Raw genomic sequence first — 27511 nt, 5'->3', positions numbered from 1 at the left:
CAGGAATGGAATGCTGCTCCCAAAGACAGGCGGAGGGGGGAGGTCGCTGTTTTCCCTCAGTTAATGCACATTTTTGAATATCTTGTAGTGCAGACCTGACCATAAAACAGTCCACACAAAGGAGGGGGGCCTCAGACAGAGAGCGCAACTCGTGTAGTGAAAGACTTACTCTAGGAAATTGGGTTTCTTTGGCTTAATGCTGGCAACACTGACTGACTTTGATTAGTTTTGTAAAGTAAGCAAAAGCAGTAGCCAACAGTATCTATCTTCTATTTCTGGCCTCCCCCTGCCCCCCTTCCTAGACTGACGTCAGCAGAAAGTTATTTTCATGAATGGAGGGGGCGGTCACGAGGAATCGGTGACGTGAGTGCTTGCGGAAGCAGAGCGTGGAATGTTGGTACATTGTTGTTGTTTTGTAGTTAATTTAGTACGAGGATACACCGCTGCCCGTTCGCCGCTGGACGCTTAACACCAGCTGTGTCAAGTTACTTCGTCGCTTCTATTGGAAACGTACTCCAGCAGTTTTACGCATTCCTGTCTACAGAAATCTGCGCCCACAGAGGTGAGGTTGTTGCTGTTTTTTTTTGTTTGTTTTGTTTTGTTTGTTAAATTTTTTTAAGGCTACTGAAAATTGTTCCTACATTCCTTTTAAATAGCTCAGTTTCTCACGGTGAGAGACATTGGCGCACGCAGGCGGCCACACACGCCCGTTATGAAGCTGGGATCCCGGCTATGAAAGTTGATTTTGACTGTGTAGATTGAGGCTTGCGGACACGTGTTGTGTTGGAGAAACATAACAGAATGTTCAAAAAGTGGCTCAGATCTTCGGGGTTCGTCGCCTATTTGTGCTGAAAAAATATTTGAATAAATAGTCTATGAAAAATACACTTGCACTGATGTTTGTGTTATTTTTTTCATCCTACGTTATGTTGCTTGTTTAACTGAATTCCATTAATTTATCGTCATTATGTTTTAGATTTCACTTGAGTTGTGGCAGAGTTTTCTTAAAACACATGATAAATTCAACAAAGTCTATCAGTAACAGATGGCAACATTAATGGCTTATTTGACAAATTATTACAAATTTATAAGCTATAAAATTGCTTAGTATTGCGCCGAAACAGAAAGCTTATGGAAAGATTACAAAACCTTTCAGTTAGCGCCGCACTAGGTCAGAGAACTGTTGTTTTTGTCTAGTGGTTGTTTCTTACTGTCTTTCTGTCACTTGGAAGAGCTTTTCAGGAAAATGGAAGTGAAATATCCTGCCTCTCTCTGTTGAAACTTACTCTTGTGAAAACTGTTTGCACCTCCTTCAGGCTATTTCGGACTCTCAACATTCAATATAGACGTCTATTATGCAAAATACTAGCCTACTTTTGACATTGGAATCAACACGTGGTCTGCATTTTAGACATGTGGGACAAAGGGCACCATAGACCACCAGGGCTGACTGGCCTACACAGAAGAAACAATCTAAACAGCAGGAGGAACGCATATTTCCACAAAGAATAAATCACTCTTGTGCAAGAAAGGTTTTTTTTGTTTTGTTTTGTTTTTAAATCGTATCACTTTGTTCAGCTATAAAGCCTGCCACACATAAATCTTCATTACTTGGGTAAAGATAAGGAAGCTATGTCTGGAAAGTGCAATGACCTAATGCCACATGATTCTCACTGATCTTGTGTTATATGTCCACATAATGACTTATACTTGTGACCCCTTTTGAATGCCAATGTAATTGATAAATGGAAAATATTTATCTCTGAGTAACTTGTTCCACTGAGATGTGCCACAGATTTGTTCCCAGGGGGCTTTTCTGATTTACCGTTGATCCTGGTGGGTGCACGGTGCCCTTCAGACAGAGAGGCAGTGCACTCCTCTGTCATGAGGTTAACATGTGGTTCAGTCACCAAAGTGATGATGTCTTTTTTGGATAGTTACAGCAGCTGACTCATTTCACCACCAAAGCACACTGGGAGAAATTCCCCCTAAAGATCATGCAGCATCTTTAGGGGGATCTGTCCTGGGTATTTGCCATTTTGCTGGACAGTGGTGATGGATGAAAGCAGCGCGCAAAGCAAAACGTTTTTGTGGTGGAGTGTTGTGAAAGTGAAAAATTTGTGGTAGCTGATGCGATGACTCATAGGGAACATGCTCACTATGATGTGTTTTGCTCCTCTTACTGGAAAAAAGATGTCGACTGTTGATTATTGACTTTGGAAACCTGTCATTTTTTATTTGTTGACTTGTACTATTAGGAATTCCTTGCTCATTGTTAATGGGCCTGAAGGCAACTTGTGAAATCTACTGTGACTCAAATTGCAAGTTGGCAGCAACAGAAACACTCTCCAGCTCTGAAATTCTCAAAGAGTAGCTTTTTTTCTGTCCTGTCCAACATGAACTTGTGAAAGTGCCAAGTCAGTTGTTTTGAAAGAGATAATTAAATTTGGAAACTTATTATTTCTCCTGTTAGTCAGTCATTATTGGTTCTAATGATTACAAAAAAATGGAACAATAATGTCCCCTTCACTTGCATTCTTGACATTTTTTTCATCCCTAAGTCAGGGAGAGTATTTTTCAGTCCTCCTCCCTTTCCGTAGAAAAGTTCCGGCCGGTCATGCCAACCATCTCCAAGGTTCTCTGTACTTTTCCTTCCTCCCTGTGAAACAACGGGATTTTCCAGGAAACGTCAGATCAAGAGGGTGTGATTCCCTGCTGATGGTCGTCGATTTTACCAGTAAACAGCATGACTCACAGCTCAGCTATGCTCTCCATTTCCTTCACATAATATCCCATCAAATGTGCTGCGCTGGAGAAAGAGCAGAGCACCTCAGTCATGAGTGAAATCACTTCATCTGCTTGAAAAAGTGCCAGAAAAGCTTTCTCAGAGGAGTGCAGCAGACGCTCATGGGCAGCAACAAGTCTGTTTTCTGCTGAACTCAAACTTCCAAGCAGACACAGAAAGAGGAAACGAAGACAAGTCAGTTCTGCGTTAATCACTGAAGCGCGAGTTATAGGTCTTTGATATGCTGTTTATTTTAGGAGAAGGCTGAGCCTCACAGCTACCTGCTGTAACTGAGGTGCAACTCCTCCAGACCCCAAACTTTAAAAACATTAATGGTAGGCGTCTGTGAGAAAAAGGAGCTGTTTATTAAACTAATTTAAGCTCAAAAATGAAGTTGACAGGTACAGTATTTCTGATGGCACGTTGTTGTGAAACGGAAAATTCATTTTAGTCTGTTTCTTGTTTTTCTCTCATCTCTTGAATGGGTTGAAAAAAATGAGAGAAAAAAGGAAAAAAAGGTCTTTACTGCATTTACTCTTGTGTTGCTGAATAGTGTTTTGATTATTAATGAACAGACAAGCATCATTATTAATGAAACAGTGTTATCTATGGTAAATGCAAAGAGTGAAAGTAACATTAAAAGTGAACCATTTTGTTTACAATTCCTTACTCCCACACATGTGCACACAAGCTGCCTTTGATTTGTTTGGGCAAGCAAACATGGACGTGAGACGCTTCTGGATTCCAGACATTTTGTGAATTTTGCAACCATTGTTTTACAAGTGGGGATAGTCTTAACCCCACCCCCATAGCTCAGTGCATCGCAGGACATATTCAGAAAGCATGTTTCCTCGCCAGAGAAGATTTGCCTGTGCGCATGTGAGGGTTTGCACATGTGTGTTCACTCAGGAATGTGGTTTTGTTCTCTACCCTGCATCTGCGGCTTTTCTTTGAGGTATTTTCCCAGCCTCCTTTTCTCACTGTTATGAAAAACCTAATATGAGCTGTTTTCTTGACTATATTGAGAAACTGTTTTGTTAGTCTGTCTCGCCTGTGTGAGTGGATTTGGCTGTGTGATATAATTGCTGTTTTTCCTCTGAGGAAACTTTACTATCGTGATTATGTAAACCTTGTCCTAGTGCAAGTTGCAAAAACATAAGCACACGCCTAAAGAATTTGAAGGAAACAACCTGGCCTCTTGATTCTGGCTTGAGGCTCCATGTATGAAGAGGAGGCCCCATGCCACTTTTCCATGATCTTTGCAAGGAATATACCCAGGGACCCCCTCAGATGTAATACCACTCAGAATTTGGCTGTTCATCCCAACTTGTGGTTGAGGAATGTTTTAGTTTATTCCTTTGTCTTTACTTGATGCCTTTATTATTTTAATTATGCTATTCTTTGCAGTGCAAATAAACAAAGACTTCAGAGAGCTTCCCAGATGTTCTTTAAATCTCTAAACAGAATCTGTCACTCTTGGTTTTGCTCATTTAACACATTTTGCATCTGTTTATTTCCAATTTAAGCTATTTTTGGGACAGAGCCTGAGTAACAAAGTTGTTTTTCAGTTTGACTGCTGTGCAGCTTTAAGCTGGCATCTACTAAACCCTGAATTAGCATTAGGGCTACGTATTGCCTAAAGCATGAAAAGATGATAAACATCACCGAATCAACAGCTGTACCCAGAGTATTTTCTTCCATGAAAGCTGCAGCTATCAGCACTTCAGAGAATATTTGCCCTGAGCTATCACTTATCGCATACTCACCTAAATTGTTTAGTAGGCAGAAATTTGTATCTGCGCTGGGCGCTAAATATATCCACCAGTGTTAAATAAGGGCATAGAGCAGCTCAGGAAAGCCCAGTGTAAGAAGATCCAACCAGAGAGACAACCCTAAATCGATAGACTACATTGTCTCACAGCAAAAATACATCAGTGACTATAAAGGAAACTATTCCTCTGTGACACTCTATCTCCTGGAATTTTCCACAGGCGTAACTGCTGCCCCGTAAAGTTCAGCATAACTGTAAATGTTACTGATGTGTTTAAATGTCTGATGAGGAGGCAGAGTGGTGTGAACTGACAACAGAGCCAGACTCATCAGATTAGAGGTTTAAACACTTAACATAAAACCAGATTCAAATGAACTAAATGAAGGGAAAATATCATAAATATTGAGTTTACACAGGATGTCTTCAAGTTATCAGCAAAAGTTAGTGGGTCTTACTTGTACTATGCACTGGCTGTGTTGCGGTTATGAATGAGACTTGTTTACCCTTTTGGTGACCATGTGACTCATGCTCCCACGCCCATTTGCAGGGCGTTTCCATGGTTGCTGCTGAGCATGGAACAGTGCACTCGTAGACAGGCTGGTCTGCAGGTCCTGAAATGGAGCCTTGGGGGATGTGTGCTTCTCACAGGATCACAGCTCAGCACTCGCGCTTTTTTTGGCCATGCCAGCAGCATGGGAAGCATGTCCCGCTCTGTAATGAATGCTGAGAAGCTTTTCTAAAAACTGCCCTGGCAAAAGCTCTAAGCCAGAGAGCTAAAAGGCACAGTTCTATGAAGAGCACAGCAGAGGTTGCCTGTTTCTAATTTTGCCTGGTCTCGTGAACTAGATTGGCAAGGCCCACCTCCCTCTGATAGGTAAATACAGGCAGTCTTCAGAGGTGGTGTTTGATGGTGCTGTACTGCCCTCTGCTGACATCTTTTTCACTAGCCAACAATTCTAACATAAAGAATGATGTAACCATAATAATTACAGAGAAGGGCGTTAGTATACGTGTCATTTGTAATGATGTCTACCATAGTAATAATGCACAGCGCCTAAATAGGTATTAGCATATGATGGTTAAGTATAAATATAAAGGTCCCATTTGAAAATATTTGACTGCCGTTTTGAAGTCTTATATTAACAATTACCCTGCTCTGAATATTGTTTCATATTACATTATGGATGATTATCAATTATGCATCAGTATGTGATCAGCGTCCAGGGAACATGCAACATACAGTTAAGTCAGGTGGTGTTTAAGGATTTACATTCTTTGTTATATGTCTGGTCTCCAAAAACATATTTGAGTCACAATCTCATAATGAATATGTACTTTAAAGTGGGCGTTTACATAAAGGAAGAGTTTAAAAGTTATTGTTCTGTACTATAAAGAATAATTATTTTCAAAATAATAAATAAATAAAGTACCCAGACAGTTGACTAAGAAGCTGTTTCATGGACAAGTGTGAGCTTTAACCTTGTTATTTCCTTAGCAGTCAAGCAGGTAGGGTTTGGAGTTGATTCAAAGGGTGGAATTTGCATTTAAAAACACAACCTCAAAGTCATCAGGTTTCAAGATTAAAACAAATCCATCAGAGACCGTGAACATTTGGACGTACAAAATTGACAGGTGGATTTTGAGGGAATAAAAAGACAGCATTGCCGAGCTTAGCAATATACTGTAAAATCGCCTGAGCTGCTGTAGAGAATCCAGCGTGGTGGATGTTCCCAGAGTCCTTTCTACAGTAAAGAAAAAACACATCACAACATCCAGCAAATGTTTACAGACCCATATATTCACAGAACTTACAGTTCTGCCAATCACTTGCAGTACAAAGAAAGCTACTTCTATGACAGTCATGGAAACCTCAACAACAATATCTCCCTCTTCAGTTTAGGGGAGGAGACACAAAAGAAGATTTAACTGGGAATACTAAAGAACCATGTTCGAGTAAATGTGTCATCAGCCACATGTTGTTAACATATTGTTTCTGTTAATTAATGTTAACTAATTGCAGTTCTCTCTGTCCACTTCTCAGTGTATCTTCTGTGAGATTCTGGTCAGTTGTTTGCATGCAGGGAATGACGACTCATTTCAAGCCGAGCAAAGCTTTAAAGGTAAGTGTGACAAAATGAAAAATGTTTCACTGATAAATGTCCCCACATAGTGCTCTTTTTCATCCACCGTTCATGTCCTGCAGGTCAAGAAGGAGGTGGGGGAGAATGCCCCAGCACTCAGTGACGATGAGCTGGTGGCCATGTCTGTGCGGGAGCTCAACCAGCACCTGCGGGGCCTGACAAAGGAGGATGTTGTGCGGTTGAAGCAGCGGCGACGAACCCTGAAAAACCGGGGCTACGCCGCTAGTTGCCGCATCAAACGCGTCACTCAGAAGGAGGAGCTGGAGAGACAAAAGACAGAACTGCAGCAGGAGGTGGACAAGCTGGCTCGTGAAAATGCCAGCATGAGGTTGGAGCTGGATGCGCTGCGAGCCAAGTACGAGGCCCTGCAGTGTTTTGCCAGGACTGTGACCCGAGGGCAAATCTCACCAGGCAAGGTGGCCACCACCAGCGTCATCACCATTGTCAAGTCCGCTAACCACAACAACTCCAGCCCAACCCCATTCTCAGCTCCTTCCTAGTGTTGACAGGACTGGGCTTCTCCTTTTCCTGCCTGGTCCTTCCTGGTTCTGACCTGACCTGAACCCACTCATCCTGGGCTGAGAAGACGCTCAGTAGTTTATTAGACTGAGGGATGAAGTGGGATGGCAAGCTCTATGTGATGTCATGCTGCATTCACAGTTCTGTCTCCGTCCTTGTGGCTCTCACACAATCTACATTGTCTGTGCACTGTTAACCCCCCCCACTTCCTCGACTCCCAGCACCGGCAGAGTATTGGGCCTCTTTGACCCTACCTCCATGACTGATAGTGGAGATGTGCTTTTTCTCAAGTGTGAAGTGTTTGACATGTCCTAATGTGGCGGCACATGGTTTAGGACCTGTCTGATACTTAATGTTGTAGGTCAATTTAAGAATGTGACAGTACAGCTATTTGTAAAACTTTTAACAAATCATAACTTCTAAGTGTAAATTTACATAAAAAACAATGTATATTAAGCCTTTAATGCGTTGCCTTAAATAGATCTATAATGATCTATACATAGTGATCCATAAATCTGACATGTGATTGAGGTCAGGTGGACTTTGTCACAGCCACAGTGTTTTCCGACCAGATGCCTTCAAGTGCCAGCTGGACACAACATCAGATGTTTTCACTGACATGTTCCCCTTCTCTTTTAGAAGGTGTTAAGCAGTGAAGTCGCCTCTTTTAGTGACCAATTGAAGTAAAAACTTGCAAACACATGGTTCTGCATGGTACCAACTACCGTTGGTAGCTGAGCAGTATTTTGCTGGATAAATCTACTTGTGATACACTTTTACAGTTCTGCCTTAGTTATGTAATTCAAGTCAAATAGTTTTGGTATTTCGCTGGTAATGCCAGAGAACAGCACTAAGAGCATTTTTAGCTAGATCTTTATTTCTGTTTTATTGGATTGAGAAGGTGTTTCTTATTGCATAGCACTTACAACTGTACAGATACAGTATAAAGTAAAATTCACAGGACAGCTTATTTATAGAAATGCAGAAGATGCATTTCCGTGGTTACTGGGGATAAACTGCATGATGATTAAATGTGGTGTGACCATTTACTGCAGGTCAATCCTAATGTAACTGAGGACGGTCAACTATGATATATGTATACTGCAGCACTTATTGGGTGATATTTGGTGGGTAATCCATATTGGATATAGTGATAATGAGAGCTGTTGTTTTTAAGTATGATGCAATTCAACTGACTTCCTGTATATTACAGATTAGAGGTTACAAAGCTCCCACAGCTTCCGTTGTCACTTTGGTTGATAAACTCCATCCAAAAAGAAATCATTCCTCCCACTGGGTCACAAGGAGTGCTGCTGCTGCCGGTGTTGGTATTTCACAAACAGTAGTTATTTGCCTTGCTTCCGACACACTCTTCTGCAAGAGAACTCCTGACACCCATCTCTAGAAACAGTGGTGTCATGTCAACTAAATGCGGTAGACACCTTGCGCTTGTTGAACGTTTTTGTAATATTTAAATATGAAATTAACTTGAAATAAAGCTGTTCTTACAGAGGATCCATTCCTAATTTGGAGTGAAGTCAATAGAGATTGTTCATGTCAGGATTTTCTCTTGGCTAAGAGGACATGACTGTTCTTCCCCTGTTCCATAGCTGCAAAGAACAGTATGGGGAACTTTGCTGCTGTACAACCTGCTGTGATTATGAAGCAGGGGCATTGCTGTGTTCTTACTCTCATTTTGTATTTTCACCTGGTTTCTATGTTGATACGTCCTATGTTCTTTTTCTGATATTAGTTTTATACAGTATGTATACACAGTATATGAATATGTATTACATATTTTTCTATATTTATGTCTTTTACTATCCTGGGAGTGGTGTGATTATGTAATCAGTCTTTGAAGTCTAATGATATAGATGCTGACCTTTTTCTGACAAAAGTTTTATCCGCATTTACAATGAGATAACTAAAGTCTTCTAATTTCCCATGAATAGTTCTTCTCGGCATATTTAGTTTTTGTCAGACACACAAACTGGTTTGACTCGGTTTACATTCAGGCTGCAGCTAATTATCTGTGCAATGCAAATGGGGACAATTACGTTTAAGAAATCTCTGGTAATATAAAATGGACCAGTTTAAAATGTGATTAAATGAAAAGCAGTTGAAAATGTTTTAATAATTTCTTATTCAGCATTTACTTCCTCAGATGTTTTCTTAAATATTCAAAAGCGATGCTACAGTCAGATGCTACTTTAAGCTCTTAGAAGTGTTAACCTGCACGTAAACCCGGTCAGTCAGTGTACATTTTAAAGTGCACCAGATAAGCTTTCTGAAGGTTTCAGACTGAGATGATGTTAAGGCCTTTGTAACTTTTAGCTGAAAATTATTCCAAAAAATTTTGAAGGCTGGTCCCCCAGACCTGCTAACTGTGAAGGCCTGCGTCAGGCCTGAGGCAGATGAGTACCTTTTATGTGTTTACATTAGTCAATTTCACAAATTCAGATGCAAAAGCAGGTTTTCTACAAAGCAGAACAGAGACCTCTTGTGGTCAAACAAAATCTAGATTTTTCTTTTTTTTTTTTTTTTTTTAAGCACTTATCTCTGAAATTAAGATTTAGGTTATTGATTTTTATAAGCACAACTAATTACTTCTCATGTAGACTTTTTTTTAAATAAAAGGTCACATCCCATATTTCTGTACTGTGTCCGAATAACAGACAAACCTATCTCTGGGTGAATCAAGTGCTCCGTTGCTCAGTGTGACCAAACAGAAGTCGATTCATACACCAGAACTGCAAAAACTTTTTTTTTTCCTCTAAGTTTTCAAATAATTTACAGAGTTACACATAAATGTAAACAGGTCTATGAGTAAGACCTGTTTTCTAGTCATAGAAGTTTAACCTGCCTTGCCCCGGGCAGTTTTCCCTCCTCCTGCTGTGACTGAAGAAGTGAGTAAAGCTTGTTAACCTTGGAGCTGTAATAGATCTGCTTCAGATGTCAGTGGTGATTCCCAATGCTTTTTTTTTTTTCTTTAAATGCATTTGAAGAAATAAGATCCCTTGCACATCTTGACTAGAAACTCAAGATTACATTTTTTGTGTGAAATTATATCTTTGAATAAAAGGAAAAAAGCTTTCATACACAAGCTCTGCCAGTGCTACAAGCTGCAGTGTTTAACCTCAGCCACGTACAAGGAATGGAGTGCAAGATTAATGATTCATTACCTTGAACGCTGCTACAATTGCTGCAATTTCTTTACCAAATTTGTATGTGTGAGGTAGGGTTTCTTTGTTTCAGTCACATGACGTTTGGGGCCTAATGAGAGACTCCATTTTAATTTCAAAAGGGGACGGTAAAAAGCAGCACAACCCGAGTATGTACCATTTACATCTTGTCATTTACTCTGCTCATAATATTTATTTCATGGATAATTTTATTAAAAAACAAAAAACATCTAAATTATTTTTATTTTACATTCTTTCATTTCCATGTTTTCTCAATGAGCTACCTTCATGTACAAATAAAATTTGTATTTGTCTCTGAGAGTATGGTAAATTATTCCTTTTAATAGGTCTGCTGTGTCAGTTTTTGTACTTTTAAATAAAGCTCTTTTCCTTGTTAAAAACTTCAGTTACTTAGTTCCATGTGTGTTAAAGACAAAAAAAACATTTATTTTACATTAAGACATACATGATGAAGAGGAGAGCAAAACTACTTGAATATTTTTGTACCCAACTGTAAGTAAATGTCTGCTTTCCCAGAAAGACAGCTATCATTGGCACAAGAGGGTCTAGAAAAATAATCAAGAAATGAGGACATAATATACAAAAATTGGCTTCTGATAACCTGCATGTTTAACAAAGCTATGATGGAATACATTTCTGGTGAAAAGTCAGTAAATTACCAGGAGTCTGAAAGTACAAAGTTTGGTTTCTGTGCCTGAATTCCACATAATAAATAGAATAAGATCTTCATACTTCATTAAAACAAACATTGTTTTGCACAAACAGAACATATTATACAGCACAATTAACACCAATCAAATTTTTCAGACATTTCATAATCCCTGGAACATGGGATTATTTTAAATGTTGTTATGGAAAACTAAATCTCTACAAAAAGCTGTTAGAATAGTGATATAACCCGCAAAAATTAATTGTTTGCTTCCGTTAAATGGCTATCTTTAGTATGATGGGAAAATTAATGAGAATATTCAAACTCCCACTCTGTGCTTAGGAGACAGGTTTATCCCTCCAATAGTGGATACAAAGGTTTGAAGTGCAGCCTGCAGTTTGAAGTGCCTGCTCCAAAACTAATGTGTCTTTGGACAAATCCTTCCACTTGTCAGGAAACCACGAACAGGAATGCTCAGCAAATACTTAAAAAAAGCAGATGCGAGAAACGGTCCATGAAGTGCCATTCTTAGTCATCGCTGGCTTCCCTGCCTCCCACCTGGAGCCACATATTAATCATCTCCTCTTTGAAACTGACATGATTCAGAGGGAACTCACTTCAGACGACCAGAGAGCGGCAGTGGCATAATGACAAAGACAGAATCTGCATCAGGGACGCAGCTGAACATCCAGCAGCTCGATTTAAAGAAAAAGCAGCTCCACACTTCTGTGATGAAGTGAAGGTGACATGCCATTTTCCTGATTATCACAGTGAGATAGAGACAGATCAGTTCTCCGGCTATTCAGATATCAATTTTAAAACTGTTAGATTTTATCCTCCTGTTGGTGCTTAAATTATCACTGAAACAGGACAGAAGTAGGCAGTCCAACTTAAATACTGGGATGATAAAATTACACCCCTGGGTTCAATCCAGCTCTGTGAGATATGACACAGCTGTTTCCCCAGGAGGTCAGAGATAAGGGCGGGAAGGGCACACACACCTGGATCTTGCTGGAAAACTGCCTAGAACTCATCATCAGATGCAATCAGCATGATCTTGTCAGACTTGCGGGAGCTCTTGTTCCCAGCGACCACTTTTCCGTTGCTGCTGGGCTGGGTCACTTCCTGTGTGGATTGCTGGGTGTACTGCTGATAGGCTGGGGAGAAGTTGTGGATGGCATCCTGCACCATGTCTCCGGGGTTTATGGTTTCCTTCAGGCCGCTAGAGATGCTCTGCATTGGGGGCATGTTCTCTGTAGGAAAAACAAGGGGACGGTTACACAGGCCCTTTAATGGTCAGATAGTGATTCAGCTGCAACTGTGTTGTTGCAGCTTTGAACCCCTGAACAAAGGCATAACATGCATTAGAATACAAATAAGGAGAAGTGAATATAAAGGAAGAAAAGAAGACATGTTTCCAAACTGTCTGCACATAATGTGGCAGGTTTTCACACACATATCCTAACCCATATAAATACATGAACACTGTTCCTAACATAATTCAAAGTCTCTTTTCATCAACCAGTAAGCTAAAAGACTTTCAGTGTTCCTTTCAGTCATATCACACAAAAAAGGCATGATTTATTTCTTTCATGATTGCTTTTGCTTGTGTGTGTGTGTGTCACTATCTCCACTGATGATCGCTGAGCACCCAGCTGTGAGGCCAACCGATCTACTCCTGAACTAAAAAGACGTGCAAAGAAAAAAAAAAAAAAAAAAGAGGTGGCAAGCATCCACATTTTTCTGTTTCAGGGTCACTGACACGGCCACCTCCATAAGCCGATGTAGTGGGGCTTATGGAGGTGGCAAAGAGAAGCGTAAGGCTTGGTTGCTTGGAGGGGGAAATGGGATGTAGAGGGCAGTTAGATATGGTCTGCTGAGTTTCTCCTCACAGCCAGCCTGCCTTACAGAGCAGAGGGAGAGGAGCGGTAAATCCGAGGTGTGGCAACCTCTGCGATTACACACAAACATCTGTGGGAATTTTAATGCTGGAGCCCAAACGTTGGTGAGACTTTGAGATGGGAGCAGTAAAGGAAACACAAACACAAATGATACCCATCTTCTCATTTTCATCATGAGGCATTTTCTTCCCATGTTGGTATCATTTCACATTTTCATCATCTTCGATTTAATCTAAAAAATACAATAATTCTGTATGACAGGCAGTTAAAGAAATGCGGGATTACCCAAAGCAGGAAAACAAAAAGACAGCATTGGCCTTTGCTTCCAGTTGCATTTTCCTTGCTCCTTCCTCACTCTGCACTTATTAATGTTCTGTAGCTTTAAATCTTTCCTTCTCTTGCTTCTTTTACATTTTCATATCCTCCTTTGTTAATCTAACTTTCATAACACTGTCGTTACTTTACTTTATTAGCTGCATGTCATAAACTGTCTTTTCTCCTCGCTCCCGCGGTTTGTGCCACTCTCTGTTCTTTCCTTTCTTCTTATCTCCCTCTCCATGCTTTCCTGCAGGTGAAATAGAAGCCAAAGCTTCACATTCTGATCTGAGCACCACTGTCGCTCATAATCTCTGGCCCTGGAGCCGCTTGGTCCTGAAATGTTGCTGCTTTAGACGTTCAGTTCATCGTTCAGTAGCCTCAACTGCCCACTCCTTCCAAACTGTCATGCACACTGTCACTCTCTGCTTCGATTCATTTTTTTATTCATTGTCATGCCAGCCCACGCTGCTGTAATATAGATGACAATTAGTGCCGACAGTAACAGTGACTGTTCTTTGGATTAAAGCAGTAATCCTTATGAGAGAACTGTACACCTTCAAAGCTTTTCTATAATTACGACCATGAATGCTCGCCCTTTCCATTCTATCTACTGTCAATCTTATTTGCACCACATATCATCACTTTTCACATTCACTTGTCAGTACTCGGATTATATGCTAATTTTCTTTATCTCTCTTCTTCTGTCCTCCCTCAGGCAGAAGAGTCCTCCTTTATTAGCCTGGTTCTACTTGAAGTTTCCAGCAGCTAAAGGAAGTCAGAGGGAAGGTTTTCCTTTCCATTGTCGCCTCTGTGCTCGCTTTAATGTAATCAGGGTTTGGATTTGCTTTCCTTCACACTATTTGCTTATTTTATTTCATTTACCTCTCTTACTCCTCACGTTGTTGCATCAGAGCACATTTTCTTTGTTTCATGTCATACTTAAACATCTAATGTCTACTATTTCTTGGTTTATTCCTTAAAGTGAGTGAAATGCACATTCAAACATAGTTGATGATTCTAATTCTTATCATTTAGACCAGAAGCGACATATTCTTTCAGATCATTCGAGAAGCTTGTCTGTCGCTCACTTAATATCCTAATACATCTTTCCTGAAATGCTGATGAATATTCAGAAAAATGGCACGATTAAAGCAAACGCTTTCAAATGGTTTCATGTTGTTCTTATCAGCATCAGAGGCAGAGCATAACGGCTTCAGTTAATGTTAACAATTCTGTTCTGAATTATTCAGAATGCTTACGTTTCGCGAGGTTTATATAAAAGGGCATCTTAGGCCTTTACAAGTTAACAGTCAGTGCGACTTTGCTTGCAGAACGAGAGTCATTATTGTGCCAGAGAGGGTCAGTTAGCCTGAGAACATATTTGTCTGAGGTGAGGGCACGATACAATAATCAGCTGAAATGGTTTTCCCAGCCCTCTGTATGAGATGTGCTCACCTGGCACATCATTTTTCTTCTCCTGGTAGACAGTGCAGGTGAAGGCATATCGGAGGGCAATGGCAGCAAAGAACATTTCAATGCAGATGATGAAGTTCTGCCAGCCCGCTGCCACAGTGCCGGCGCCCACCTCTTGTCCGTCAATGAAAAGCGCATTGGGAATGACCCCGCATCGTTCCAGGATGGCGAGGACCATTCCTATGAAAGGTGCAAACAGGCTTTTCACTTTGAACTTTTACTTTCGTGTGCTGGTGGCGACGAGAAAAGAGAGGGAGGAACTCACCTTGCCAGAAGGACAAGAAGATGACAGATTTAATGGTGAGAAATTTGAGCACCGGTTCGTAAGGTCTGAGCAGGTCACTGGTGGCGAAGAAGAAGAGGAAGAGGGCGTAGAGGGCCAAGCTGACGGAGAAGTTGTAGATGATTGTGATGTACAGGTATCCTCCATTCACACTGCAAAGAAAGGAATATTAAGAGCACCAAACAGCATTAACAACCTTCAATCATCCATTTAAGAATAGCATGACATTTGTTCCAGAATTAATAACTTCAGGCTGAATGAAAAACACAGAAACTTATACCGGATGATGTTTTAGTCATATTGCTTTAACACCAGGAAAAACAGCCTTTCAGTCCTCTTCTCTGAACAAGAATTTAAAACTTGTTTGTATATCTCCTTTTTTCTCTGGGATACATTCGGTAAACAGGCCGAACTCTACATTTGATCGTCAGCCTGCCTTCCAACCGGCTTTTGCATTCAAGGGAGCCTCTCTGACAACTCAACTGTGACAACACTAATTACTCTCACGCAGTACAGAGTGCATGGCTGGCTGAAAGCATATAAGTAAACAATCTGTGAATCATCGTGGTCTTACTGCAAAGCTCAAATAAAGACGAGGAAAAGTTATTTCTGCCCGATCATTGCTTTAAGTATTCGGAAGGCTAAGAGGAAGAACTGAGTCAAGATTATCTTTTAGCGCGACGGTAAGAGGAAGATGATAAAGAAACTTCTGTGCGATGCACTCATTGAAGTCTGCGGCGCTTGAATAGTTTAGAAACAAGCGTTGTCACAGCTGACTCTTCAGACAGAGACAGCGAGCTGAGAGGCACCTGAAAATAAGCCAAGCAGAATGTATGGCTGCAGATTTTATAGCTTTGATTAGACAATTTTATTGAACAAATCATCCTTATTTTGTCGAGACCCTTAGTGGCTCATCTGAAGCCTTGAAATACATTTCATTGAACTTGTCAGTCTGCAATTCATCCCCAGCTTTTGTATTAATTTATATACGAGAAAGTATAAACGCTTCTGCAAGCGTAACATCTGATAAGAATTAGGAAGTTTGATTCTGAAGCACCATCAATTAGAGGATAACTTGAAATATATTATTCTAAGTTAAAAATAGCAAAAACTGTCATATTACTCAGCTGAATACGCAAATGTGTCAGAGTGGCTGTGAAAACGTGCACCTGCCAAGTTTTATCCCTCAACTTATAGTCTGAAAGAACTTTTAACTCCAATCTTTTCATTGAGCCTTCCGTCATGAGGTGATATGACTATCTCCATTTCCAAATTGGTTCCATGTGCACAAAAACAATAAACAAGCCTTCTGGCAATGACATGCATGGGTAGGACACACAGAGAGGGAAATGCAAAGGGGGGTGCTGCTCACTTAAAATCTCCATCATGATATTTGCCAAAGGCCTGCAGGATGATGGTGATGACTGCCATGATGGGTTTGACCGCGCAGAACTGGAGAGTCGCCTGGAGGACACACGACAACTCAGAAAGAGACAAGAAGAGACAACAAACAAGGACACTGCGAAGAAGGACGAGGACGTCAGAATCGGTTTGGATATCAGATGAGATGCAAAGATGAGGAACAGCTCACTGACAGCAATGGCTCTCGCTTTCCCAAACATTTCAGGTAACCAGTGGTTGTTTCTCACCATCACTGGAGTCACGTATTTTTGTTAAGTCTTTACCCGATACATTAGCTTTAAGTCTAAGTTGAGTTTCGTATCGATGGAGCACATTTTTGAAGAAACAGAAAACTAGTCCATCTACTCGCACAGCTGAAGCTCACTAGCTAAAGGTTAAAAGATAGATTTTCTGCTTAATGTGCGGTTAAGTGTTTGACCGTTTCTTGGCCTTGAGCAGCAATCTGCTGAAATCCCTGGTGGGTGCTTGACAATTGCACAAAGCTGACAAACCGTCCAGCATCGACCAACCTCCTATAAAGAGATAAGCTTTTCCATTTCATCTTTGCTTTCTGTACAGATGCATCTTTTTCAATCTTTAAGCTAAGCTGCTTTGGCCACAGCTTTACATTTAACAAGCCGATATTATCGAAGAGAGAAAATAAATAAACCATATTTTCTAATATGCTGAACTGGTGCTTTAATTAAAAGGCAAATTCCCCACTTGAAAGTCAACTCAGTTTTATCTGTACAGTGCTTTTCATGCAACTGAAAACTCAAAACATGCTCATCAAAATGCAACAGAATGAAAGATTCATAGATTAACAACACTCATAAAAACAATACGCAGGCAGATATTAACGTAAACACAAGGACAAAAGAAGTAACGAACAGAAAGGTCAACAAATAAGTGAAATCTTTTTCAAATGTTGGTTTTTATCTTAGTCCTAAAAACCAAGGGGGTGTCTAAATCTCACACCCACACTGGGAGCTGTGTCCCCAGGGGAGGAGCCTGAAAATCAAACCATTCTGGTCTTGGAAATTCTGGGAATAACAAGCGCACCAGTGGTCTGAGAGCAAAGAGTGCTTGCAGGATGATTTTGAAATGATGACATCTTTAAAGCAGTAAGGAGCTTGGCCATTAAGAGCTTTGAGGAATTGCCCCTAAAAGTGATTTTTTCTTCACACGATTAGAGAACCCTCCAGAATACTGATGTAATGTTGATGTGGGACAGCAGAGGATGCGTGCACTAAAATACTGAAGGACAGGTGTTCTCTGTGTTGCGCGCTGAAGCCCGAACTAACCGATTTGACAGAAGCTCCCACACATGAAAGCAACAGACCAGAAGTGTTCAACTTGATAAGCCAGAGGGAAGCTTTTCTGGAATGACCAGAAGTGGAAGTGTGTTTGGCAAACTGGCATTGATATGCATTTATCTTAGAGTACAACTGATTTCCTTTGAAGCTTCGAGTACTGACATTCTCAACTTGCCCCAAGCCTGTTTTAGTGCCAGTTTGTCACTCTGAATATCCTCAAAGAAAATAATGCAACAAACTTGCTGACGTGCTTGATAGTCCAAACACAATCTACATTCATGGTGGCAGTGCATCAAAAGTCGACAGCGGTTAATGCATTTAGTTCATTTGGAGTTTGTAACAACATTCATGCAATTTGCACTCTTTACAGATACAGCATTAAACTGTTGTAGTGGAATACTAAGCAAAGCTAAATTAAACAGAAATGTGAGACAAGAGGAAATGGTAATTCTACATGCTTGTAAGCTGCAGTAACAAAACATTATGAGACTTTATGTTTATGATCGACTGCATCAATGTGTTTGGCTTTTCCTGACCAGCCAGCATTTTCTTAGACGATATGAAATGATGTTAAATAGAAACTTCTGCTGTTGTAGTTTTAACCAAGCCAGAGTTCCCTGCTGTAGGTCACTTGTGGCAACTCCTAACAACATTATCCTTAAAACTGCAACATCCATCACAGACTCTTGAGAAAACTGAAGGATCGTTGACTCTATCCAACCAGCTGGTTACTGCGGTCTGATCCACATCTACGCAGGTATTTTGATAAATGCAACCTTTCTATGCACTTTTTGTCTTCATGCAGACAACGTTTTTGTGCGCTGAAAATGGATTTTTGGGACTGCACCTTCCAGAGTGAACATCTCAACATGCACCACCTGTAATCCTTGTGTTTTCAGCTTGTGATGTCAGACTGTGCGTTGCCATCTGTGTGCAATATTATGTCTTTTATTTTTAATACATGGCAAAAGGCGACATCATCAAGATATTGACAGGATACTGTCAGTGGTAACTTCCTTTAAGGACTTTTTACATATTTGCACATAAATATACAGCTACCCACTGACTGCATTGAGAAACAAAAGGCATCAGAATGTGCTACGAAGTCGCTGATGCATAATCCAGCACAGAACTGGCAGCCATTGTTGGTTTTGTATGGGACCCAATCAGACCTCTTGTTGGTGGGACAACTTTGGAATTGGAGTGGTTGTGCTCCACACTGGATTCTGACTGATGTCTTTTGAGTGAGCTACTTCGCCCACAGAGCAGTTGATTTCCGAGTGAGGATGTTAAAGAATTCACTTGATGCAAAATCGTAATCATTTCTTTCATACGTGGGTTCAATAGGTTGACTGTGAAGAACAAAAATAATCAAAATGGCACTGTCAAAGTCTGCTTTAAGATTACCGGAGTCCAGTTAAATGACCTGATTTCACTCTGGAAGATGGTGGTTCAGAAAACTAAAGAAATCACTTGTCACATGCTTAACGGGGACAGTAGTCCTTCACTTTGTGTCACTTCCTTTTGATGAATCTATCGTCTGATTTTCTGTATAAGCCTATTATTAGCTTCTGGGGGCAGATGCTGATTTGTTGTCACTGACATGTTGTGCTCAGATGCACTGCTGTTATGACTTTTTAAATTCTACTTTGAATAGATGATATCAGGCAAGCAGGGAAGGCTCTGAAATAGAAATGCTGTCGATTGCTTACCATGAAGCTCAGTCAATATTTTAGAGCTTTCATGCTGAAAACAGCTGCCTGCCACATTATAAACATCTGTAAAGACTGTATATTCATGTTAGAATTCCAAACGGATTTATCACCACAAGCAGCCATTTTGCCACAGTGACATCACACTGTTATTTGACATATAATCAATATACAATTATCTGTTAATGTCAATATAATTCACCTTCTGATTCCATATTCTCATGGACAAATAATACTGGTTAAACTATAAAGCTAGTTTCAGATGTGCCACCAGATTGAACTTGCAAGGTTTTCCTTTAAAAAGGGACTTAATATAATGTTCCTGTCAAAGTACATCATTTATCATCCGCTTCTTGAATAAAAATTCTTCTAATCATGCATTTTGTTTTGAAGAATAAACTCTCAGTTTCGACATCCATCACTGTTGCGGCGGACATCTCTCAGTGAACATCGTCAAGCTGCTTTCAACTGGCCTTAGTCGATTGTTTTTCTTTTTTGCTTTGAACCAGTGCATTTTATCCAGTGAGAAGCACACAACCAATTATAAAAGCTGTCATCTTTAAGCAGTCTGGGATGTGAACTGAAAGGTAATTCACAGCTCAGTACTTTTCTTATTTTAAGCATTCTTCTTCTTCAGTGGGTGTGTTTGTTTTGTTTCAATGATCAGAGGGATCATCGAGAGAGCAGAAAGAAAAAGGTAATGATGGAAGCTCACCTGTTTACAGAATCTTAAAAAGCCAATCGAGTAGCTCATTCCGACGAGACAACACGTACCATACAGACAGCTTGACCTGTGAAAATAACAGGGAGTGATGGGTTATCAAGTCATGTCAATGCAGAAATGTCACATTTAACAATGGGTAATAGAGGTGGCAAGTGAAATGGGGGCATATATGTATATATATATATATATATATTATATAATAAATTCTATCTAATATAACCAGATTGCATTGAAATCTTCAAATTTGTTTACAGATTACTAACCAACAGCAATAATAAGTGCTTATTTTGGCAATCTATATGTAATTACAGTAATTATGTAACAAAAACCTAGACCTAAGGTGCTCTCTGTGTTCTTAATCCGACTATACAATGTATTTCATCCCATTTTTATACACAATATTAATTATGCACCTTGCATTTGTACCTTTAAATGTTGTGCCTGTCTTGCCTTTTAACCAGTGCACACACACACACACACACACACACTATTCCCACCAAACCACTCAATACAACCAGATTACTTGCAAATAAGGCGGACAGACATTCAGAAAAGAGAAATTCAAATCAGGAAGAAACAAATTGGGATTTGCATTTAAACTGAAAATATCTATTGCGGTGTGCTACTACTTTACCGAATAAGAACTGAGTGTTGAGGGTTTGGGACCCTCCAAATATTCCTGATTAATGGTAAAAGTTTGTGTGGTTAAAATGCAGCTGGAGTGAGACAATTTGTGTTCAAGGCTGCCAATTTAAACCACATTTGACTTTACAATAATAATTTATGTTCTAACTTGAAAAGATAGAAGACATTTTGTAAAATTCTCTAGACTAAAGAATCTGAAATTACTTGCTGGGAACATTGTTTTTGCTAATTTCAGACCAAAATTATCAGAGTCCTAACAGACCCACACAAGCCAAGCAAAACAGTAAAGATTTATTAGAAAAAGGTCAGTCGATTCAAGTCTTCACACTTACTAAGACTCAATAATATTGTCTGTACCGACTTAAGACCCCAGCAAAGAGCTGCTGCCCTGTGATTGAGTCAATCATAAAACGGCCTATAAAGACATGTCAAAGGTTCTCAGATAAAAGAGAGCCGTCGTACGTGAGAGCTGTTTATTGCCAACATGTTTACTTGCACGTTGCAGCTTTTATTAGCATACAGCTAATATAACCATATCTCAGCCAGCCCCAGTCCATGCATTTATTGCTTCTGAACCAACATGTTAAACAACAACAGATATTTCAGTCCAGCGTGTTTATGTATAACACGGCTGCAGAATGTAGAATCACACTGCGTGCACTCACTGTATGGGCTTGCCTCGAATCTCCGACATGATTGCACTCTCTCCTCCGAGATACTCAAAGGACAGGCTCAGGAAATTGTAAATGACAAACGCTGCAACACAAAGAGAAAGTTACTTCTCTTCCAGACCCGACATCAAACACGTTTCATTACATGATTTCAATTGCAGAACAATTTCTCTTCCCCTTCAAGAATAACTTGACTGAGAAGGTCAAATCATTTCAGGAGGAAAAGAAAAACTTCCACATGATAAAAAGAAAATATATATATATATATATATATATATATATATAGACACACACACACACACAGTCCTACATTTTGGAACAATGACTGTTAAAATCCTTACATTAAGAAGCTTCTAAGGGCTCTGTGTCTTGGAAATCCCTTCTTAATCCTTTGTTGCTATTTAAAGGGGGATTAAATTAAGCTAATGCAGATGGTGTCCAGTCAAGAGAAGGTTCATTATGTTTTAGTCACAGCTACTGGTGGCATTTCAGTTTCCCTGATTTCTGATGGCTTGCACCATCAATCAGCCACCAAATTAGGCTGCAAACAGGACACTAATCTGTTGAATAATGGATTTCCAAGTCCCCCACCCCAATCTTAAATTGCTTGTAATCCAGTTAGCATTTGATTCACCTTTGCTATTGGTAAAGTACTGTGGTCTTAAAACTTCAACACATAATTAAGGCTTCATGGTACAGGACAGTTACTCAAAACCGTGGTGGAAATCTACATTATCTTTATAATGAATTACTCAAACTACAAACAAAATGTAGTTAAAAAAAAAAAAAAACAACACTTCTGGAGGCTTCTTCTAGAAATGTTAGATCTCAGATAACAAGGCCTATGTACCTGTGAACAAAGAATGGCAAGGAAGAACTAGTTTGGTCACTTTCTTATCTTTCTCTTTCTAGCAGCAACCTCAAACATCAGGGAAGAAAAAAAAAACATCTATGGCTTTCCAGAAAGGAAACAACTTGGCGGATCATTTACAGCCTGAGATACGTACCTTCGTAGCAGTCTCGAATAGAGTCGAAATAGACATAGTACTGGTTATTACTGATGAAAAGGAGGCTGAGCCAGGAATCAAAGGCATAAACCGGAACAATAAACAGGATGCGGATGATGTAGCGCTGCTCATTGGGGACAGTGTAGGAGCGAAGGTGTGTATAGATCTATAATGAAAACACAAAGAAAGCATAATGTTCATTCCCAGTGTGGATTTTTACACGATCAGAATATGGAGGTTGTTTCTTCTCATGTTACACAGTAAAGAGATTAATATGACGTAATGCAGCCCACATATGAAACCTGCTTCATGTTGTCTATTGAAATGTTACTGTGCAGCAAAACAAGCTTGCAAAAGAATTTCATCCTTAAACAGGCAACAACTTAATTATTTTCAATATCAATGAGAATGCAAAAACGCCATTTTGGTTTCCCTGCACATCTGCATTCATTTTCACCTGAAAAAATTTATTTCATTTAGATTCCTATAAAACAGCTACCAACCACAAGAAAGACCAAATATAACATGTCTAAAACCAGAACATAAATAATTTAGCATTTTGGTTTATTGCATTTGTGTCTTCTCTTCTTCAGTAATTGCAGCACTGAAGTGATAGAAACTGCCAGAGTGGTATGCTCTATGAAATATTGACCTCCAGCGAATTTCTTTAAGTTTTTCCAATCTGGACGGTATTATTAGAGTCCACAATTCTTCTGACTCACTGTTCCATCTGCCATTATGAAATGCAGCAGCAAGGTTGTCTCAGATGAAGAGAGATTACCAGACTCCCATTATAATGACTTCCCAGAACCCTCCTTTAAACCCACTGACCACACCCAACACAGCTGCCACTTATTGCACGGGAGAAGACAAAAACATCAGTGTATAAATGCTGTTTCACTGAGCTGATAAAGGTCTTAACCTTTAACTTTAACTCAAACACACAACCCTCCCTCGCGGTCCCGTATGGCCCCCATAAATGGAATGTGGTGCATCCGACAACAGGTTGGGGAATACAAACAGCATGAGGCAGACAATCCCCTCATCATTCTTTAGAGTGACCTTTAGGCTTTTAGACGTTGTCACATTGTTAACTAACACTCAGGAGAAAAGGTTTTTACACCAATAAGTTACATTTAAATGTCAGACAACATTTATGTTCCAATACTACTGATAAACTGGGATAAGGACAGGCTTTTCCATTTTAATGCCGAGCAAATAAATCACAGTGTGATGTGCATGCTAGAACAAAGAGATAAGTAATCAACTCAGTGAGGAAAGTTCAGATAAATGGTTCCTTTCATCACTCTGAGATGACGTAATGTCCTCATATGACCGAAGTCACCAAAGTTAGCAAAACAATCATGCTATTGAGAAATATTAAAGAGAAACGTCTCAATAGTTTTTGTTGTTGCGAAATGCAATTGTTGCGACATCAAATAAATTAACTCTTATCCAACCAATACCGGGATCTCATCAACGAAGCAATTATCAGATTTAATAGAAAAATCAGTCAAATCGTGTGCCTCCACTATTATTGTCGCTCTGAAAATGAATGCAGTTACACGTAATTCTCTTTTTAATCTTAAAATGTAGTACTTATCAAAGATCACAGCATAGCAGGGAATGTCATTGTGGTGGAAAAGATGATTAAAAGCAGTTCTCTTCCAAAGTGGACCAATAACTCCTCCTACATGGAAAAAACTCATTTAAAAAGACTAGTAAAAATCATCTATAATTGATTAAAATGCGAACGACTCATTAGCCAACTAATTATGTTTGAAGAGAAATCAATAATAATGGCAACAAGCTCATTCTACTTCCGATGAATAACAATTAGTCTTTGAAAATAAAGCATCATTTCAATATTTAATAATCCCAAAAACAACTGAGTTTGTGAAGGTTTAAATTTCACTGTTGCAATGTCATCTAAAGCAGAAGAAAGATCATTAGCATCTACTTTGATGAACTCGCGGTTTACCAAACTTTTGATAACCTTTGACGTCAAATCTGATGTAACGAGAGTGAGCTTTCAGAAACAGTGTTTCAGTGTCAGTGTTGGGAAGGTCTTTTTGAGTGGGATCCGGTGAACTGATTACACAATTTATAAACTATTCAATGATAAAAAATTATTTTCAACAGAAGCCAGGTTTAAACTTCAGCCAAGACAAACAATCCCGAGTTCCTCTGCAATAAAAATACGCAGAACTTGTCAAAAACAGGCACACGAATCAGAGGAGAATCTTTCATCTTGGACAAATTGAAGGTCTAAGGCATAAGTGATTGGGTGAATGAGAAACACACTGTAAAACACTTTGGAGAACATAAAAAACAAAAAAGGTGCTATAAGCGTGGAACATTTAGCCTTATCTTAACAACATCCATAACCCTCAACATCCAGGCTCCCCTCAAAACATGTAGCTTGATTAAATGTCTTTTAGAGGCTGCACATCAAAGCCTGATTACTGTCAGTGTGTGTGTGTGTGTGTGTGTGTGTGTGTGTGTGTGTGTGGGGGGGGGGGGGTTATATGTGAACTGAGGTGGACTGCAGAGTTTGGTTGAAAAGAGAAAACTATAACTGTCCTTCCTAACGCCTGACTCTGGCCTAACAGCTGAATCATAACTTCAGGTCATCAGTCTTATTTCCACAATTTCTGCTCTGATAAAAGAGGACAGATGGGGACCGAAAACATGAAACCCGGTAACAACCAGAAGTGGATCTCTGTATTGGTTGTAAAGGAGTGTGCCATGTGAAAACACAATCATACAGGATAAGATTGATCTGCTGCTCCTAAACCCAAACGCTTTGAGTTGCCAAGGGACTAACGAGACCACCGTGAAAATCAAGCCACCCTCCATGGATTACTGGTCTGAGAAGCATTGGCTACATCACAGAGAAGAGGATCTAAGGTCATTGTCTATCTGTGCTTAGCATTCAGAAAGTGCATTTAAGAGTCTATAGCGATCCTCTAGAGCCAAGTCAGAGGAAACATGACCAGCATATATTATAACAATAGTCCTGCAGACCACCAGTGTGACAAAAGATGCCTGTTGCAAACCTCCCAGCGGAACACTTGCTATTTATTTGTTCAATTAAAATGTCTCGCTGGCGAGTGTTTGGCCAAACACGTAGTATATTAAAAAGATAGAAACCAATTTACCGGATATTGAGTCACAAATCCCTAAACACAGGTTGTTTCTGTTTCTTCTTTCCAGATGCAATTTGTTGTCTGCGAGTGCGTTTCCTGATGTACAGCTTACTCCTTCATTAACCGCAACACATAACCTACAAACACACTCACATGAATATTACACAGGCCTAAGGGGTTGCTGGATGAATGCTCATTCAGTATTACAGCCGCATGACATAAAAACTGCTGTGAAATGGAAAAAAAAATCCTTTATAATGCCTTAAATGTTATCTGAGTATCAACTGATTTCCCTGCTGATGTAACACAGCACCCGTCTGCATTCTCTGCAAACGATAAAACCATAATGATAAGCTATCATCTCTGCACAGTGGGCAACTCTCGCTCGCAAGAGGAAACACTCATTTTACAACAGTGATGAAACAGCTGTGGGTAAAGGTGGTCTGCATTGAGCCATTTATTCCTCCTGACCATTGCCTTCCCCAACACGCTGCGTTTTCCCTCTTCTATAATCAGCCAGAGGATTTTTGTTACTTTAATCTCGAGTCGCTGTTGACTACAATTAAGCAAAATGCTCCCACAATGCAGTGAGGGCACACAAGCAAGTGTCAGGCACATTAATGCCTGCCTGGGAATAAAAGTGATGCCTTTTGAAATAGATAAAAATGTGTCAAGAGTATGAAAATAAGCGCTGTGAGGTGGCACCTCAAATTCACTGTGCTGAGCTGGAAGGTGACGCGCCATTTTAAAAGCATAGAGGAATATGTTTCTCACCTCAGGCAGAGCAGGTGAATTCCGTTGTCCAAAACCCTCTCTGATAACACATTTACATACTTATGAGCGCAGTGAGTGTTACACACCAGTGTTATTTGATGCAGTGATTTTCTGGGACTCCCATTTGACAAAGGACAAAGAAAAAAATGTTTTTTTTTTTTTTTTTAAGTAACACAAACTCACCTGGTGGCATGTTATCAGCAAGGCAGACCAGACAAATATCCCCGAGAGGGCCTGGGCAGCCATTGTGTTTAAGAACATCTCATTCACTAGGATTGATCCGTTTCCGGTTCGAATGATGGTCATGTTGGAGATGTCGGCGTTGTCTGGGAGAATTGGTGCATCCAGGTGAACAATTGAATTATTTTCGGTTGATGAGTCCATGTCCACAGAAAAGTTCATCTGAAAAAGACGAGAGACCTCAGAAATCAACGTTAAGCATAAAAAACGCACGAGCCTCCCTTGTGAGTTTATGCTGCCAGTTGGGCAAAAGTTCAAATACATTTCCTACTTCCTTGATTGTCTACAGAAAGTATTTGCTCGTACCTTAAATACACTACACACTGCCCAACAATTGTTGCTCAAATTATCTGAGCTTGTGTAGCTTCTTTGCAGTCAACAAACGGCTCACCTTGTTCTGGCTTGAGTGAAAGAAGCTTTATCCAGTTAGACGGAAGCGTAAACAAACATCCCAGGTTTGTTACAAACCCGCGTTACAGGATCAATATCGATAGCAAACCCGCTTTTCCAGAACCTCCAACAAAGTGCATTTACAATTCAACGTCGATAATTAGGTTTTTGTCAACAACGGTTTCACCAGGCTGGACTTCCTTGTTTGAGACAGGTGCCTCACTGGGGTCGAAGTCCAAACAGTCGCAGAGTTAAAACTAAAGCAAAACTTACTGCAAGAAACAAACACACGCATAGGTCTTACAATTTACAGCGTGAAACCACAAAATTTGTTGTTTTTGTTCTGAATAAGGAAGGTTTTAATCTATCCTTAAGCGGTGTCTGCAGCTCAGCAACAGAGATAAACAGGTTGGGCGCAGGTGAAGAAATCACGTGGCCT

At 39.9% G+C, this 27511-nt stretch overlaps 2 protein-coding genes across 2 annotated transcripts; one reads left to right on the top strand and one right to left on the bottom strand.

Annotated features, from left to right (window-relative positions):
* The first annotated feature begins 368 nt into the window (after positions 1–368).
* mafk (v-maf avian musculoaponeurotic fibrosarcoma oncogene homolog K) lies at positions 369–10958 on the top strand. Its single transcript, XM_072368121.1, has 3 exons — positions 369–562; positions 6598–6676; positions 6760–10958. Exons 2-3 carry the CDS (start codon positions 6632–6634, stop codon positions 7195–7197), a joined length of 483 nt encoding a protein of 160 aa, XP_072224222.1. The 5' UTR covers positions 369–562; positions 6598–6631; the 3' UTR covers positions 7198–10958.
* Positions 10625–27511, bottom strand: tmem184a (transmembrane protein 184a). The gene is made up of 9 exons (XM_072368120.1): positions 27074–27511; positions 26626–26844; positions 22520–22685; positions 21507–21597; positions 20188–20263; positions 16416–16507; positions 15026–15195; positions 14743–14940; positions 10625–12321 (listed from the first exon to the last, which is right to left on the bottom strand). Exons 2-9 carry the CDS (start codon positions 26842–26844, stop codon positions 12092–12094), a joined length of 1242 nt encoding a protein of 413 aa, XP_072224221.1. The 5' UTR covers positions 27074–27511; the 3' UTR covers positions 10625–12091.

Source organism: Leuresthes tenuis, unplaced genomic scaffold (assembly GCF_036924035.1).
Source record: "Leuresthes tenuis unplaced genomic scaffold, fLeuTen1.0.hap1 SCAF_17, whole genome shotgun sequence".
NCBI classification, from domain to species: domain Eukaryota; kingdom Metazoa; phylum Chordata; class Actinopteri; order Atheriniformes; family Atherinopsidae; genus Leuresthes; species Leuresthes tenuis.
The sequence above is the reverse complement of the archived record's forward strand: the minus strand, read 5'-3'. Positions and strand labels throughout refer to the sequence as shown.

Bases quoted from the DNA above. Each gene is read 5' to 3' on its own strand.
- tmem184a (XM_072368120.1), bottom strand. From the start codon at position 26,844: ATGAACTTTTCTGTGGACATGGACTCATCAACCGAAAATAATTCAATT. The intron at 21,598-22,519 runs GTACGTATCTCA...TTTGTGTTGCAG, and splicing joins TATTCGAGACTGCTACGAAG to CGTTTGTCATTTACAATTTC. The intron at 20,264-21,506 runs GTGAGTGCACGC...TTATTTTCACAG, and splicing joins ATTCGAGGCAAGCCCATACA to GTCAAGCTGTCTGTATGGTA.
- mafk (XM_072368121.1), top strand. From the start codon at position 6,632: ATGCAGGGAATGACGACTCATTTCAAGCCGAGCAAAGCTTTAAAG. The intron at 6,677-6,759 runs GTAAGTGTGACA...CATGTCCTGCAG, and splicing joins AGCCGAGCAAAGCTTTAAAG to GTCAAGAAGGAGGTGGGGGA.